Source organism: Diabrotica virgifera, chromosome 10 (assembly GCF_917563875.1).
Source record: "Diabrotica virgifera virgifera chromosome 10, PGI_DIABVI_V3a".
Classification (NCBI taxonomy): Eukaryota; Metazoa; Arthropoda; class Insecta; order Coleoptera; family Chrysomelidae; genus Diabrotica; species Diabrotica virgifera.
Window position 1 is genome coordinate 57,599,879 of NC_065452.1, and position 15,846 is coordinate 57,615,724.

Genomic DNA, 15,846 nt, shown 5'->3' on the forward strand with positions numbered 1-15,846 from the left:
TTTTTTGTGAAGGAAATTTAATGACATTAATTTTGAAATTAAATATATTGATACTTTTACGAACACTGAAATTAAAAAGCAGATCTTTAAAGCACTTAACAATAAATTATTAAATGAAGTAAAAGACAGACGTACTCTCAATCATTTATTGTAACTTCCGACGACCGGTTTCGCTCTCTAAAGTATGCAGAGCATCTTCAGGTCAACGGTTACAAGTCACTAAATGCTACAAATAAAAAACCAGAGTTAGAACAATGTCTGGTTGTAAAAGATGCTAAAGATCCATAAGATCAAGCCAATGTTGAACAACATACATACATAAAAGTAGTGAAAATAGCAGACAAATATATGTGCATGTAAAATCGGGGGCGGTAACAAACGTCCCCAAGCCTACAAACACATGCAGATGTATACCGTCTATAATCATGCAATTATAACGTGTCGTACTTACATTCGGATACAAGGAGCTACTACCTCAGTATTCATTAACATGATGTTTTTGCTTAAGTTATGCTAACGGGATATGGTGGAATAGACGGAGAATGTTGCAAAGGTAAACAAGTTTATGGGATTTGGAAATTCTTGAGGGTGAAGAGATAGTTGTTGAGAGACAACCAACAAATCTGTGCCTGTTATTGTGTTTGTGAAGTAAAGTATAGTGAATGTCATATATACAATTTTTTAAAATGTGATGGTTTTAATGGTTTTAAAGATTTTTATTTCTATTTATTAAAAGATTTTGTTTTTATTTATATTTATTAAAAGACTTCTATTTATTAGTTTATGTGTTAGTGTAAGATTGACAACGTTTGGATCAAGACGGGTAGAATGTGTATTATGTACCTATGTTAGATGTGGATGTGCAGCTGTAACCTAAACTGTTAAGGTCAGTACTTCTTGATGTTTTAATGAAAGGAGTAGTGGTCGTATAAGGGATGACCAATCAGAAAGCTTAAAAAGTTGTAGCTAAAATATTAAATTAGCAGTCATATAATAAAAACAGTAATAAATGTGAATTGATAGACAACAATGTAGGTACATGGAACTGAGATATAAATTAAAGGGAGGAGAAATAGAGTAGAAAGAAAGATAGGAAGTAAAATTCAGTTGAACGTAATTGATTGTAAATTGAGGAGCTCCTGACCAATCTTAAATTCCCACATTATTTGTTGTATCGTCTTGTGTCCTGTGTGTTTTGTTTCAATTTAATTTTGATGTGAATTTACTTACTTATTTATTGACGAATTTTAAAACACAATGTAGGTATACCCCCAAAATATAATTTATTACTATTCATTTCTTTTATCTAATTCAATAGTTTATTAATATTTCTTCCCTGCTTATATCATTAAAACATAGTTTCAATTATCAATCAATTACTTTCAACTGAATTTTACTTCCTATCTTTCTTTCTACTCTATTTCTCCTCCCTTTAATTTATATCTCAGTTCCATGTACCTACATTGTTGTCTATCAATTCACATTTATTACTGTTTTTATTATATGACTGCTAATTTAATATTTTAGCCACAACTTTTTAAGCTTTCTGATTGGTCATCCCTTATACGACCACTACTCCTTTCATTAAAACATCAAGAAGTACTGACCTTAACAATTTGGGTTACAGCTGCACATCCACATCTAACATACATAATACACATTCTACCCGTCTTGATCCAAACGTTGTCAATCTTACACTAACACATAGAAGTCTTTTAATAAATATAAATAAAAACAAAATCTTTTAATAAATAGAAATAAAAATCTTTAAAACCATTAAAACCATCACATTTAAAAAAATTGTATATATGACATTCACTATACTTTACTTCACAAACACAATAACAGGCACAGATTTGTTGGTTGTCTCTCAACAACTATCTCTTCACCCTCAAGAATTCCCAAATCCCATAAACTTGTTTACCTTTGCAACATTCTCCGTCTATTCCACCATATCCCGTTAGCATAACTTAAGCAAAAACATCATGTTAATGAATACTGAGGTAGTAGCTCCTTGTATCCGAATGTAAGTACGACACGTTATAATTGCATGATTATAGACGGTATACATCTGCATGTGTTTGTAGGCTTGGGGACGTTTGTTACCGCCCCCGATTTTACATGCACATGTATTTGTCTGCTATTTTCACTACTTTTATGTATGTTGTTCAACATTGGCTTGATCTTATGGATCTTTAGCATCTTTTACAACCAGACATTGTTCTAACTCTGGTTTTTTATTTGTAGCATTTAGTGACTTGTAACCGTTGACCTGAAGATACTCTGCATACTTTAGAGAGCGAAACCGGTCGTCGGAAGTTACAATAAATGATTGAGGGTACGTCTGTCTTTTACTTAATTTAAAATGAACTATCACATGCAACCCATTCAACATTTGAATAAATTATTAAAGTTATTAAAAAAATACCCGTTTTAAAAATAATTAATACTTATTTACGACATTCGAACGACCCACTTACAAATAACAACAAAAATCCAGGTCCGGATTAACAAAACAATATAAAGTAATTGTAACCTTGAAACAACACCCTGTATATTGAAATTTTCAAAATCCGTTTGCACATAGGTATGAAAAGAGCAAAAAAAATTAAGTTTAATCGTTCGCTTCAATTTTTTGGCCAGACAATTTAATGAATTTAATTTTGAAATAATGTCGAAATTTTTAAGAACTCTGGGAACTCATAATAAAAATTTCGATATAACTTCAAAAGTAATGTCTTTTTTTTGGCTTTAAGGTAAAACCCACACAGCCAGATACAAATTTTGTAAAAGAGAGTGCAAAAAAGTAATGTCATTAAATTGCTTGCACAAAAAAATTAAAGCGGGACATTAAACTTAGTTTTTCGTGCTCTCTGCAGGTGTGCAAACGTATTTTAAAAATTTCAATATACAGGGTGTTTTTTCAAGGTTACAATTACTTTGTATTTTGTTGTTAATACGGACCTGGATTTTTCTTGTGATTAGTAAGCGAGTCCTTCTAACGCAGTAAATAATAACTGATAATTTTTAAAATTAGTACTTATTCATTAACTTGAATGATTTATTATTAAAACTGCTTTAAAAACCTGCTTACTAATTTCAGGGTTCTTAAACATTTCAATATATTTAATTTCAAAATTAACGTTAATAAATTTTGCACAAAAAATCAAAGTGAACCGATAAACTCGGATTTTTGTGGTCTTTCCAAATGTGCAAACAAATTTTGAAAATGTCAATAGACAGAGTGTTGTTTCAACCTCACAATTACTTTGTTTTTTTGTTAATCCGGACCTGGATTTTTCTTGTGATTAATAATTGGGTCTTTCCAATGTGGTGAGTAAGTATTGATTCATTTTAAAATAAGTATTTATTTGATAACTTTAATAATTTATAATTATAAGTTAATAATACCTACTTTTTAATGTTGAGTTCTTAAAAAATTCAATATAATTTCAAAATTAAAGTTAAAAAATTGTGTGGCCGAAAAATCAAAGCGAACCATTAGACTTAGTTTTTTGTGCTCTTTTCAACTATGCAAACAGATTTTCAAAATTTCAATATACAGGGTGTTGTTTTAAGGTCACAATTACTTTATAATTTTTTGTTAATCCGGACCTGGATTTTTCTTGTGATTAGTACGTCGGTCGTTTGGGTTTTGAATGAGACATATGTGTACCGAATATTAAAAAAATATACAGGATGGTTCTAAAGTTATGGCTTTGGAAAGAAATGAGCAAAGTCGATAAAGCACCCGATATAAAAGTCGTTAGGGCAAAAAATTAGTATACCTAGAACGGCCTCGGTGACCTCTATTCACTATTTAAGTATTTAGGTTTCCCAATGAAACACCCTGTATAAATAAAAGCAAAACAAAATAAATGGAGTGCACAAAGTCGAATCAACATGACAATCTGAAGGTATATAGACAGCCATACCTACGAATATGCCTCCACTTTTCCCTACCTAGGCTCAATAATAAATGACAACAACACCAGTCAAGAAATACAAGCACGGATTCTTAGCGGTAATAAGTGCTTTTATGCATACAATGACTTGATGAAAATTAAATAACTGAATCGTGAGTGTAAGCTTAGAATCTACAAAACAGTAATTAGACCAGTGGTCACATACAGGGTGGGGCATTAGTGTGACAAAGTCCAATTACTCGTTTGTCATAAGAGATAGGAAAAAAAGTTATTTAGATAAAAGTTGGGGCAGTGATAGGACCATAATTTAAAAATATTTTTAAATGTACAGGGGCGTGCGTATTGAAAGGGTGACACAAACTTATGTTTTTTTAAATAGAACACCCTGTATATTTTTACATTTTTGGATTATCCTCAATGTTTCCTTTCTTTAAATGTATGGTTATGTAATATTATACGAGGTAGTTTAAAAGATAATTACATTTTTTTGTTAATTTCGTAGAAAAATGTACACCCTGTAAAATTGTAGTGATTTGACATCAAATTTTTATTTTATGTTCAAACAATTTTGAATATAGTTTACTATTGTTAAACATTAACAGTATAGCGAAATGTTAAACGTGGACCCTCTCAACCACTGATGAAAATCAACTGAGAATATTTGAGCGCAGAATACTAAGGAAGATATTTGGATCAACCCATTGCAGCGATAGTTCGTGGATAATTAAAATGAACTACGAGCTGGATGAACTAATGCAGAGCGCAGATATTGTTAGATTTGTAATGTCTCAAAGACTGAACTGGCTTGGTCACCTTGAAAGAATGCCAGATAATCGAGATGTAAAAGTAATCCAGAGATGGAAGCCCCAAGGAAATAGAACAAGAGGAAAGCCCCGTAAAAGATGGATAGACGACGTAGAGGGGAATCTTAAAACCATGAACATCAGGCAGTGGCGAAGGAAAGTATCCTACAGGGCAGAATGGAAGAACGTTGTTAAGCAGGCCAAGACTCACAAAGGGTTGTAGCGCCATTAGAAGAAGAAGAAGAAGATAAAGTTAAAAATCAAACAATAAATTTTTATATTAAAATTTTATTTCAAAAAATACTGCTACATACTTGTAAACAGATAGTACAAGGTCCAAGAACTAAAAAAAAACATACACATTACAACATTATAACATACATACATTTAACTCGTAAAAAATATTTTTACTAAGATTAGACTTTTGATACAAAAATACAGAATATGCAAATAAAAACTTAATAAAAGCGACATTTAATATTATTTTTTTCCATATCCTGGGAAAAACATCTTTAAAATCTTACTAAGCGTTTCGTTGACTATTAAATCATAACCTCCTCCTAGTTCAAATCGGCAATAAGGGCAATTGTAGTAGTTCGATTTGAATGCTCGTCGCATACATGCCTTAAAATAAAAAAAATCTTAGTTTCCTTTATCAAATAGGTAAATATATTGGTTTATATACCAAGAGAACAGGCGGGTTTTCACCCTGGGTATGGTACAAATGGTCATCTAACTTGTCTAAAGGTCCTAATCGAAAAAAAATGTGGAGTACAACCGGCCTCTAGTTCTAGTATTTGTTGACTACAAAAAAGCCTTTGACAGTATAGAAATGGTAGCTATCTTAAGAGCTTTGAGAGATTGTAGAGACTACCGATATTCCAACATTATTCAACATATACAGGGTGTTTGGTAAAGAATGGGCAGATCTCAGATCCCTAAGCTTAAAATAGGTCGATTTAAGCTAACTTACCTTAGTACAAAAGTTGATAATAACCGAAATACAGGGTGTCAAAGTTAAACTTTTTTATTTTATTTATTTTTGAATATTTCCTGACAGGCCCGGGACAGCAACACGAAATTTGGTAAGTGGTGCTGGTATTATACAGTCTACTAAATTATGTAAAACAAACGTTTCTGGCTACTACCAGAGGCGTACGACGGGGGAACGTGAATGGATGACCCTTCCCAAATTCTACGCCACTATCAAATCATATATATTCTTATATGAATCAAATAATATTCTTCATTCAACTCTCTGATCATATATCTTACATAATCCTCATCCTCAGCTAATATCACACTATATAATAACACTTGCACCATTCTCCTTCATTGCAGGCCACAATTTACTGAGAGGTATGCTATCATAGGCTTTTTTTAAATCTACGAATATCATATTTCAAAGTTTGTAGCTATTTTTTTCTACATGCTGTTTCAGGTAGATAGGTTGGCAGTACACTTAAACCTCTATAGTTGCAGCACTTTCTTCTGTCACTTTTTTTTTATGGATGTTTGATATAAAGTCTGTGTTCCATTCGGGTGGCAGTTCTTCGCCTCTCAAAAAGTAATTAAATACAAAAGCTGTAGCTGTATTATTGAGTCTGGTTCATTTTTCATTGTCATTAGGACTTCCTTTACTTCAGGTACGCGTTATTGAGTTTTCTTCTGTAAAAGATGTCTCTGACTACAAAAGACAGGAAGGAATCTTGAGAGAGACTTGAGAAACTACCATTCAAAAAAATCAAGGATGCAAAACTCTACCAATTAACTGATTCCGACCACCAATTTGGGTTTAGAGAAAACCATTCCACAATAGAGCACTGCCATATAGTTCACTATAATATAACCAACATGGACGAAAAAAACGTATTCCTAAAAAAGGTATAATGGGTATGACATACATGAAGATCTCTAAACTCTATTTGCCAAAGATGTAATCCGATCAAGAGCTACAAAGCACAATAACCGAATAGAACAGCATACCAACCAACCTGTCAGAAGACTGTCTAATCAACAAATAACAGAAAGAAGACTGAAGAAAAACTGGCCAGAAGATCCAATTAGATCAAAACTGGTAAGTTGCCTCTAGGCAGCTCCCACAAAAGATATCCGTATCAACAAATTTGTCATCCGTATCAGTCAAAATATTGCATATTTGGACTGCCTCAGTGCAAAAGGTAACAAGTCATTTTTCGGATTTTTTTTATCATGTGATATTCATTGGTTTACCAATGTCTAACTCTGTGCAAAAAGAAACAAGTCCACTACCACTAAAATACATTTTTTACGTGTAGAATGTCTATCTATCTATCTAATTAGCCTTCTTCGGTCCATCTTTGGACATAGGCCTCCCCAATCCTTTTCCATTCTTCTCTGTCTGTCGCTACAGTTATCCGCCTAGAGCCCATGTGCTTCTTGACATCATCTGCTTATCTCATTTGTGGCCTTCCTCTGCTTCGTTTATATTCCCACGGTCTCCAATTTATGAGAATTTTTTCCATCAGTCTTCTTTTTGTCTTATAGTGTGTCCGGCAAATCTCCATTTCAACTTTGCAACTTCTTGTCTAACATCCCTAACTTTGGTTTTCTCTCTTATCCACTCGTTTCTCTTTTTATCCAATGGTCTTATGTGCAACATTTGCCTTTCCAGGGTTGAAAAAAAACATGTTTTTTTTTATTTTATACAAAACAAACGTTTTTTATGTTTTAAACGGTTCTTTTTTGTTTTAAACATGTTTTTTTTTTTTCGTTTTTATATTACATGTTTTAAACAAATAAAACGTAGAAAAAAACATTGTGTTGAAATCATATTTCTTAATACGAGAATTATCTGTTTGAGGAATTAGGCAGCATAGATACATAATACACATAGTTTCAAAAGTTATGCATCACCCCTCTAATTCACCGTGATAACCAGCGAATTCGTGTGTGGAGAGAGCTAACAAGAGCTGCACAACTAGCCACACACGAATTCGCCTGTTATCATTATTTAAACAGATTCTGGTCTCGTCTGAAAAAAGCACACAATTCCAAAACTGTTGATGGAGATGTATGTGTTCTTGAGCCCACTGGAGGTGGTCCAAAACATGTCTAGGTTGTAGCTGAGGAACTCTTATTTGTCGACCACTCCTCAAACCTGAGTCTAAAATTCTTCTTCTTATTGTAGCCAACGATACTCTGACTCCTGCAGCATGCCTGAATTATCTTTGGAGGGCTGGTACAGACATAGAAGAATTTCTACGGATGGAAATTCTGATATATCTATTCTGTCGATCAGTGGTAACTCGAGGTCTACCAGACAACGGTCCAACTCAGAAATTATAGTACGATTCATTTTTAATAACGTTTTCAAAAATTTCACCAGAATAAATTTTTCAAATGTTTACACCTTGGCAAAACCAGGTCAATTAAATGGGTATTCAAATAAAATAAAAAACCAAAAAAGGAATATTTTTTATAAAATAGACCCATTAAATATGTGATAAAGATACGGATTTATAAAAGCGTACACATCGTGAATACGAGGGGTGATGCATAACTTTTGAAACTATCTGTATAATAACTTATGGCTGTTCAGCCCATATTCTGAACTTACTTGCCCACGATATAGAAGTGCCAGGAATAAAGAACAGTGTCAAAAAATTGCAAATATTTCAGAAATGTACATTTTGCTAGCGCAAAATTTCGAGAAGCTGGTGATTCTGCTCTTGTATTGCATTAGGATGTTCGTTGGAATACTTTATCGGAATGCTTAGAAAGTTAGTTGAAAAACTGGCCAATATTATTTCACATTTGCTCTAAACAATAGAGTAAGTATTGATAAAGATGTAATAAAGTTTGTAAATGATACAAAGTTAAAGACAAATGCCTAAGACTAGATATTTATAAAAATTAAAGTATATTGCAGTGCAGTGACAAAGTCCAAACAAATACTTGCACTAAAGGAGAAGCTACAGAGATATGGCTAGAACTTCTGGAAGCATTCGAGACTGAACACGCAAATGGCGAATTTTTGGTAAATGATACGAATAAAGTCAAGGAGCTTATGAAAATGGCTTTGATCCTGGCTCATTTTTTGACAAGTTTGCTTGCTCATCGCTTTAGTGGAAATAAATTGAGTCAAAAACAAATAAAAACTGGCACAGAATATGTAGAAACTTCACTTCGCATCCAGAAGCATTGCCAATTATTATTAATTACCAGGCAAAGTGTGTACCCTTTAAACTTTAAACCATATATATTTGCTAAACATCCAATGTAAGACCATTGGCATGGTGGCGTTCTATGGTCATCCAACATAAAAAAAACTCTTCTCATCTTACGCCTTAGTCAATTCCAAACTATGTCAAAGTTGGTTTCAATTTTTAAAGAGCTTAATTCTATAAGTTATCACGTGGCTGATAAAATTGGTGACTTAGATTACAAGATTACTATGAGACTGAAACAATTTGAGAAATTTATTAACTCTTGTATGCAAAATGTTTTTAAGTTTTCCAATTTTTGTTGTGTTCCCATTATTAATAAATAAATAATATATTTGTTACAAAGTCTGTATATGTATAAGATTTTTTTTCATATTTATATATTATTCACAAAAAAAATGAAAAAAAACGCTTGTTTAATTTAAGTGTTCTAAACATGTTTTAAACAAAAACTGTTTTAAACCTAAACAAATGTTTAAAACATGTTTAAAACAGTTGTTTAAAACAAAATGTTTAAAACAAAACAACCCTGTGCCTTTCCACTGCTCTTTGCGTTTTTATGATCTTGTCCATGTTTGCTTTTGTAAACATCCACGTTTGTGAACCGTAAGTGAGAACAGGGAGTACGCATTGATTGTATACCTTGGTCTTAAGATGTTGTGGATATCTTTTGTTTTTAAGGATGTAGCTTAGTTTTCCAAATGCCGCCCATGGCAGTCTAACTCGTCTTGTGATCTCTGCTGTTTGGTTTTCCTTGTTAAGTTTTATAATTTGACGCAGATATATATATAATCGTGAACTTGTTCTATTTCATCTTATCCGATCCTCATTGTGATGTCCTCATCTGTATTTGTTATGATTCTGGCCTTGCTGTAATTCATATTAAGGACTATCTTTCAGTTCTTTCATCATTTCAAACAATTCTTCTTTTTAATCGGTTATCAATACGATGTCATCGGAGTACCTTAGGTGGTTCAAGCGTCGTCCACAAATTTTTATACCTTTTTCTTGCCATTCTAATCTTTTAAAGATATCTTCCAGAGCCTGATTGAAAAGTTTCGGTGATATTGTGTCACCCTGACTTACGCCTCTATTTATTTGAATTGATTGTGTTCCTTCGTATACTTTAATTGTTGTTGTGGCTTCTGTATACAGGGTGTTTCATTAATAATTGTCCATATAGTAACTGGAGAAACCTTAGCACAAAATACGAAGATTTAACCTAAAACACTTAAATAAAATGTGGTTCCTTACTGAGTTACAGGGTGTTTTATCTAAAAATTTAAGAACTATTTTTGCTCAGCATTTTAAAACTATTCGACGTATCCTTTTCATACTTGGCAGAAAGTGCGACTACTAGACACCCTACTAAATTATGATAAACAAACGTTTCTAGCTACTACCAGAGGCGTACGACAGGGGACGGTGAATGGTTGACCCTTCTCAAATTCTACGCCACTGGAGGAATTACTATTTTAGTGCTATTTTTAGATTTTCCAATACTTTCTACGTAAATAATATACTCTTTATTGGTAACGATAAAGCCATTCGTTTTCGAGATATTTGAAGTTAAATATGAAACGGCACAGATATTTTGATAAATTATGTATGATATGATTCATATGATTAAAGTTTAAAAATTATTTGTACCCAGTACTTTAAAACTATTTGGCGTAACCTTATCATACTTGGCTGAAAGTGTAGGTACTGTGCACCCTACTAAATTAAGCTAAATAAACGTTTCTAGCTACTACCAGAGGCGTACGACAGGGGATAGTGGCTGGTTGACCCTTCCAAAATTCTACGCCACTGACGAAATTGCCATTTTAGTGTAATTTTTTGATTTCGCAATACTTTTTATGTAAATAATATACTCTTTAATCGTAATGATAAAACTAATAGTTTTCGAGATATTTGAAATTAAAAATGAAGCGACACAATACATTAATCAAAATAACTGTGTCGTTTCATTTTTAACTTCAAAGATCTCGAAAACTAATGCCTTTATCGTTACGAATGAAGAGTATATTATTTTCATAGAAAGTATTGGAGAATCCAAAAATTGAACTAAAATAGTAATTTCGCCAGTGGCGTAGAATTTGGAAAGGGTCAACCATTCACTTTCCCCCGTCGTACGCCTCTCGTAATGGCCAGAAACGTTTGTTTAACATAAGTTAGTAGTTTGTACAGTACCTATACTACCTGCCAAGTATAAAAAGGATACGTCGAATAGTTTAAAAATGCTGAGCAAAAATAATTTTTAAATTTTTAGATAAAACACCCTGTAACTCGGTAAGGAACCACATTTTATTTAAGTGTTTTAGGTTAAATCTTCGTATTTTGTGCTAAGGTTTCTCCAGTTACTATATGGACAATTTTTAATGAAACACCCTGTATATTTGGCTATTAGGTCTGTATATCTGTGGTCAATTCTGCTGTTAATCAAAGAACTTTTCACTGCCCAATGTTCGACACTGTCAAAAGCCTTTTCGAAATCTATTAACGCTATATATAGAGGGATGTGGTATTCATTTGCTCGTTCTATAAGGATTTTCATACTTAATAAATGGTCACTTGTGCTAAATCCCTTTCTAAAACCAGCTTGTTCTTTCGACTGGTATCCGTCGAATTTTGTCGTCAATCTATTGGTTAACAGTTTTGTTACGAGTTTATACATTACATTGAGGAGTGTTATAGGACGATAGTTTTTTATATCTGCTTTGTCCCCTTTCTTGTGTAAGATAATGGTTACGGATTCCTTCCAGTTGTTTGGAATTCTTTTTTCTTTTAATATTTTGTTAAAAAGGGAATAGAGAGTATTAATTACCACTTTTCCACCATATTTCAGCATCTCTGTAGTTATTTCGTCTTTTCCAGGCGATTTGTTGTTTTTCATTTCTTTCAATGCCTTCTTTATTTCTGATTTGCTTATTTCTGGCTGTAATTCTGAGTTGACATTTTTTATTTTCGACTTAAGTTGGGTTTTAATTTCTTCTGATGGTTCCTTTTTTGTTTTATATAACTCTGAGTAGAAATGTTGGATTATATTTATGATCCCGTCTATAATGTTTGTTTCTACTCTGTTTACGTCTTTTATTTTATTTATTTCAAATCTGCCGAGTTTCGGTCTTAAGCATTTCATATTCTTGTTGTTCTGTATTACTTCTTCTATTTTTATTTCTTGTTCTTTTCTCTTAGTTTCTTTTATCATTTTGCTTATTGTTTTATTGATTTCTATATATTCTATAGATTTCCTTTTGCCTTCTTCGATCAGCTTTCTTCTTTTATCCATAAGTTTCTTTGTTTCTTGTGATACATAGTTGTCCTTTTTTACATCCTTTTTTGCTATTTCTTTTCCTGATGTAACCATCGTTGTTGTAAGTATGTTGTATATTTCGTCTATATCTTTATCATCACTGTCTAATTTTCCAGTAAGTTGTTCTTTTAACAGGTCTTTGTATTTCTCTTTATATTGGCCTAGTTTGTTTCTATCTACTAGATCCGAGTTTCTTATTATTTTTATTTTCATCTCATAGTTACCGTCTATACTAATTTTTGCTCTAACCATCCTGTGATCGTGTAGAATGTAATAAGTTCAATATGAAAAATTTCATTTGTGCAAAAGGAAATAGGTGGACTTGTTACCTTCAGGGCAGTATTTGAATTTATCACCATAATCACTGCCTGGTTGACTTGTTTCCAATCAGTAAAAGTACATAATAACGTCATTTTATAATAAATTTAGTATTTTTGTGCCTTGGAGTTGTTAAAAAAAAAAGAAATATGTAGTACCTGAGTACGTCTGTGTCAATGGTAACAAGTAAGGAAAATATTGTGCATTTTGTAACAAGTCAAGAAATTTAATTAAATTGAAAGTCCAACTATAAATTTTTTTAAAGTTCAATAATAACCACTATTTTATATCGTTTTCTGAAAAAATTAAAAAATTTATTCGAAAAAACCCAAGAACCGTTTTTTTCGTTTCCTCAAAACCAGGAAATTTGACTTGTTACCTTTTGCACTGAAGCCGTCCACATTTTAAAATTAATGTGTGAAATAAAATTGTTTGCGCTGCCCCCAGTATCATAGAAATAAGATTTATTTTCCGAATGAGATGTTTTAATGTATCATATAAATGGTATAATCGGACTTAAATTTAATATGGGCTATATGGTGGCCAATATAATTTTTAGATTGAATCTCATCAAGGTAAGTATTCACTATTCTACCGAGATGAAGACCTGCGTCATGGTGCATTAACACGAAGTATGACAAATGGCAAAACATGATCTTCTAAAATGTTTTTAATGTACATATCAGCTGTCATTCACCCAATCACCTCCACAAGTTCGGTATCTCCTTTCCAAGAAATACCACTCTATAGTTATGCCGCCACGACCAAAATTAACACTCTGTATGAGGTTACATCTGGCATACCGTTCACCATATGGAAGCAAGATTTACAAAACTTCGTCTACAGAAGAGTTGGCGAACAGTATTTCAGTTGTAACCTCATACAGAGCGTTAGTTTTGGTGGTGGCGGCATAGTGCTACGGAGCGGTATTGTTTTGAAAGGACATACCGAACACGTGAAGGTGATTAGGCGAATGCCAACTGATATGTACCGGGTGTCCCAATAAGAATGGCTCTCGGCCAACAAAAGTTGTCTCGGGATACTGGAAATTATTTTCATGTAGGTCCACTGCTAGAGGGCGTAATTGAATATCAAAAATTAAAAAAAAAATGAAGGCACTCGTGGGAGTGCCGACAGAAGTGAAAACTTCTTATAGTATATAAATTACGAGCTCAATGCTTTTACCCCATCCTAAAAGAAGTGCTGTACCTATATCATATACGATATACGCGATGCGTATGCCCTATGCTATTTATGTATACATACACATAATTTATATATGTACAAAATTTATTTCAGCGAAGTGATGACCATAAAGAAATTTTCAATTCAAAAATTTATTTCGTCGGAGCGATAACGGTCGCTAATTTAATAATTTTCCCCATCCAAAAAGTGCACAACGTCCCTCAAGAAGTTTTCACTTCAAATATTTATTTCGTCGAAGCCTTGATAGTTGCTAATTTATTACTTTTTTACATCGAAAAAGTGCACAACGTCCCTAAATAAGTTTCACTTTAAATATTTATTTCGTCGAAGCGATTACGGCCCTAATTCAATACTTTCCCTTCATACAAAAAGTGCACGTCCCTAAAAAAGTTTTTACTTAAAAAATTTATTTCGTCGAAGCGATGACGGTCGCTAATTTAATAATTTTTCCTTATCCAAAAAGTGCACAACGTCCCTCAAAAAGTTTTCATTTCAAAAATTTATTTCGTCGAAGCGATGAAGGTTCGCTAATATAATATTTTCCCCATCCAAAAAGTGCACAACGTTCCTCAAGAACTTTCCACTTCTAAAATTGATTTCATCGAAGCGATGACGGTCGCTAATTTAATACTTTTTTCCATCGAAAAAGTGCACAACGTCCCTAAAAAAGTTTCACTTCAAATATTTATTTCGTCGAAGCGATGGATGACAGTCCCTAATTCAATACTTTTCTCCCATCCAAAATGTGCACAACGTCCCTAAAGAAGTTTCACTTCAAATATTTATTTCGTCGAAGCAATGACGGTCCCTAATTTAGTAATTTATCCCCATCCAAAAAGTGCACAACGTCCCTAAAGAAATTTTTGACTTCAAACATTTATTTTGTCGAAGCGATAAAGGTCGCTAATTTAATATTTTTCCCCATCCAAAAAGTGCACAACGTCCCTCAAGAAGTTTTCACTTCAAAAATTGATTTCATCGAAACGACGACGATCGCTAATTTAATACTTTTTTCCATCGAAAAAGTGCACAACGTCCCTAAAGAAGTTTCACTTCACATATTTATTTCGTCGAAGCGATGACGGTCTCTAATTCAATACTTTTCCTCCATCCAAAAAGTGCACAACGTCACTCAAGAAGTTTTCACTTTACAAATTTATTTCATCGAAGCGATGACGGTCGCGATGACGGTCGATAATTGAATACTTTTTTCCATCCAAAAAGAGCACAACGTCCCTAAAGAAGTTTTCACTTCAAATGTTTATTTCGTCGAAGCGATGACGGTCGCTTATTTATTACTTTCTCCCCATTCAAATTTAATAATTTTTCCCCATCCAAAAAGTGCACAACGTCCCTAAAGAAGTTTTCACTTCAAAAATTTATTTCGCCGAAGCGATGACGGTCGCTAATTCAATACTTCTTCCCCATCTAAAAAGTGCACAACGTCCCCAAAAGAAGTTTTTACTTTAAAAATTTATTTTGCCGAAGCGATGACGGTCGCGATGACGTTCGCTAATTCAATACTTTTTCCATATCTAAAAAGTGCACAACGTCCCTAAAGAAATTTTCACTTCAAAAAGTTATTTCGTCGAAACGATGACGGTCACTAATTTAATACTTTTCCCCATCCAAAAAGTGCACAACGTCCCTGAAGAAGTTTTAACTTCAATACATATACGTACAAAATATTTATTTCGCCGAAGAGATGACGGTCGCGGAATAAATCATTTTTTTCTATCGAAAAATAGGTTTTACATTTATTTTGAATTTAAATACTTCTTCTATACAATTTATGTATAGATACACATAATATAGAAAAGTACAAAATTTATTTCGTCGAAGAGATGACGGTCGCTATGACGGTCGCGAAATAAATCTTTTTTCCCCGTCCTAAAATAGGTTTTACATTTATTTTACATTTATTTTTATTTAATATTACTATTATTATCCGTATATTATGATAATATACGTACAAAATTTATTTCGTCGAAGCGATGTCGCGATGATAATCGCGAAATCAATCCTTCTTCCCCATTCTAAAATAGATTTTATATTTATTTTAAATTTAAATA

At 32.8% G+C, this 15,846-nt stretch overlaps 1 protein-coding gene across 1 annotated transcript in view; it reads right to left on the bottom strand.

Moving 5' to 3' along the window:
• Positions 1–5,015: 5,015 nt before the first annotated feature.
• Positions 5,016–15,846, bottom strand: part of LOC126878462 (E3 ubiquitin-protein ligase UHRF1-like) — a 47,656-nt gene continuing 36,825 nt past the window's right edge. Inside the window, exon 10 of the mRNA XM_050641199.1 lies at positions 5,016–5,353. Within this exon, the coding sequence (XP_050497156.1) occupies positions 5,210–5,353 (144 nt within the window). The 3' untranslated portion in view covers positions 5,016–5,209. The remainder of the gene's footprint in view (positions 5,354–15,846) is intronic.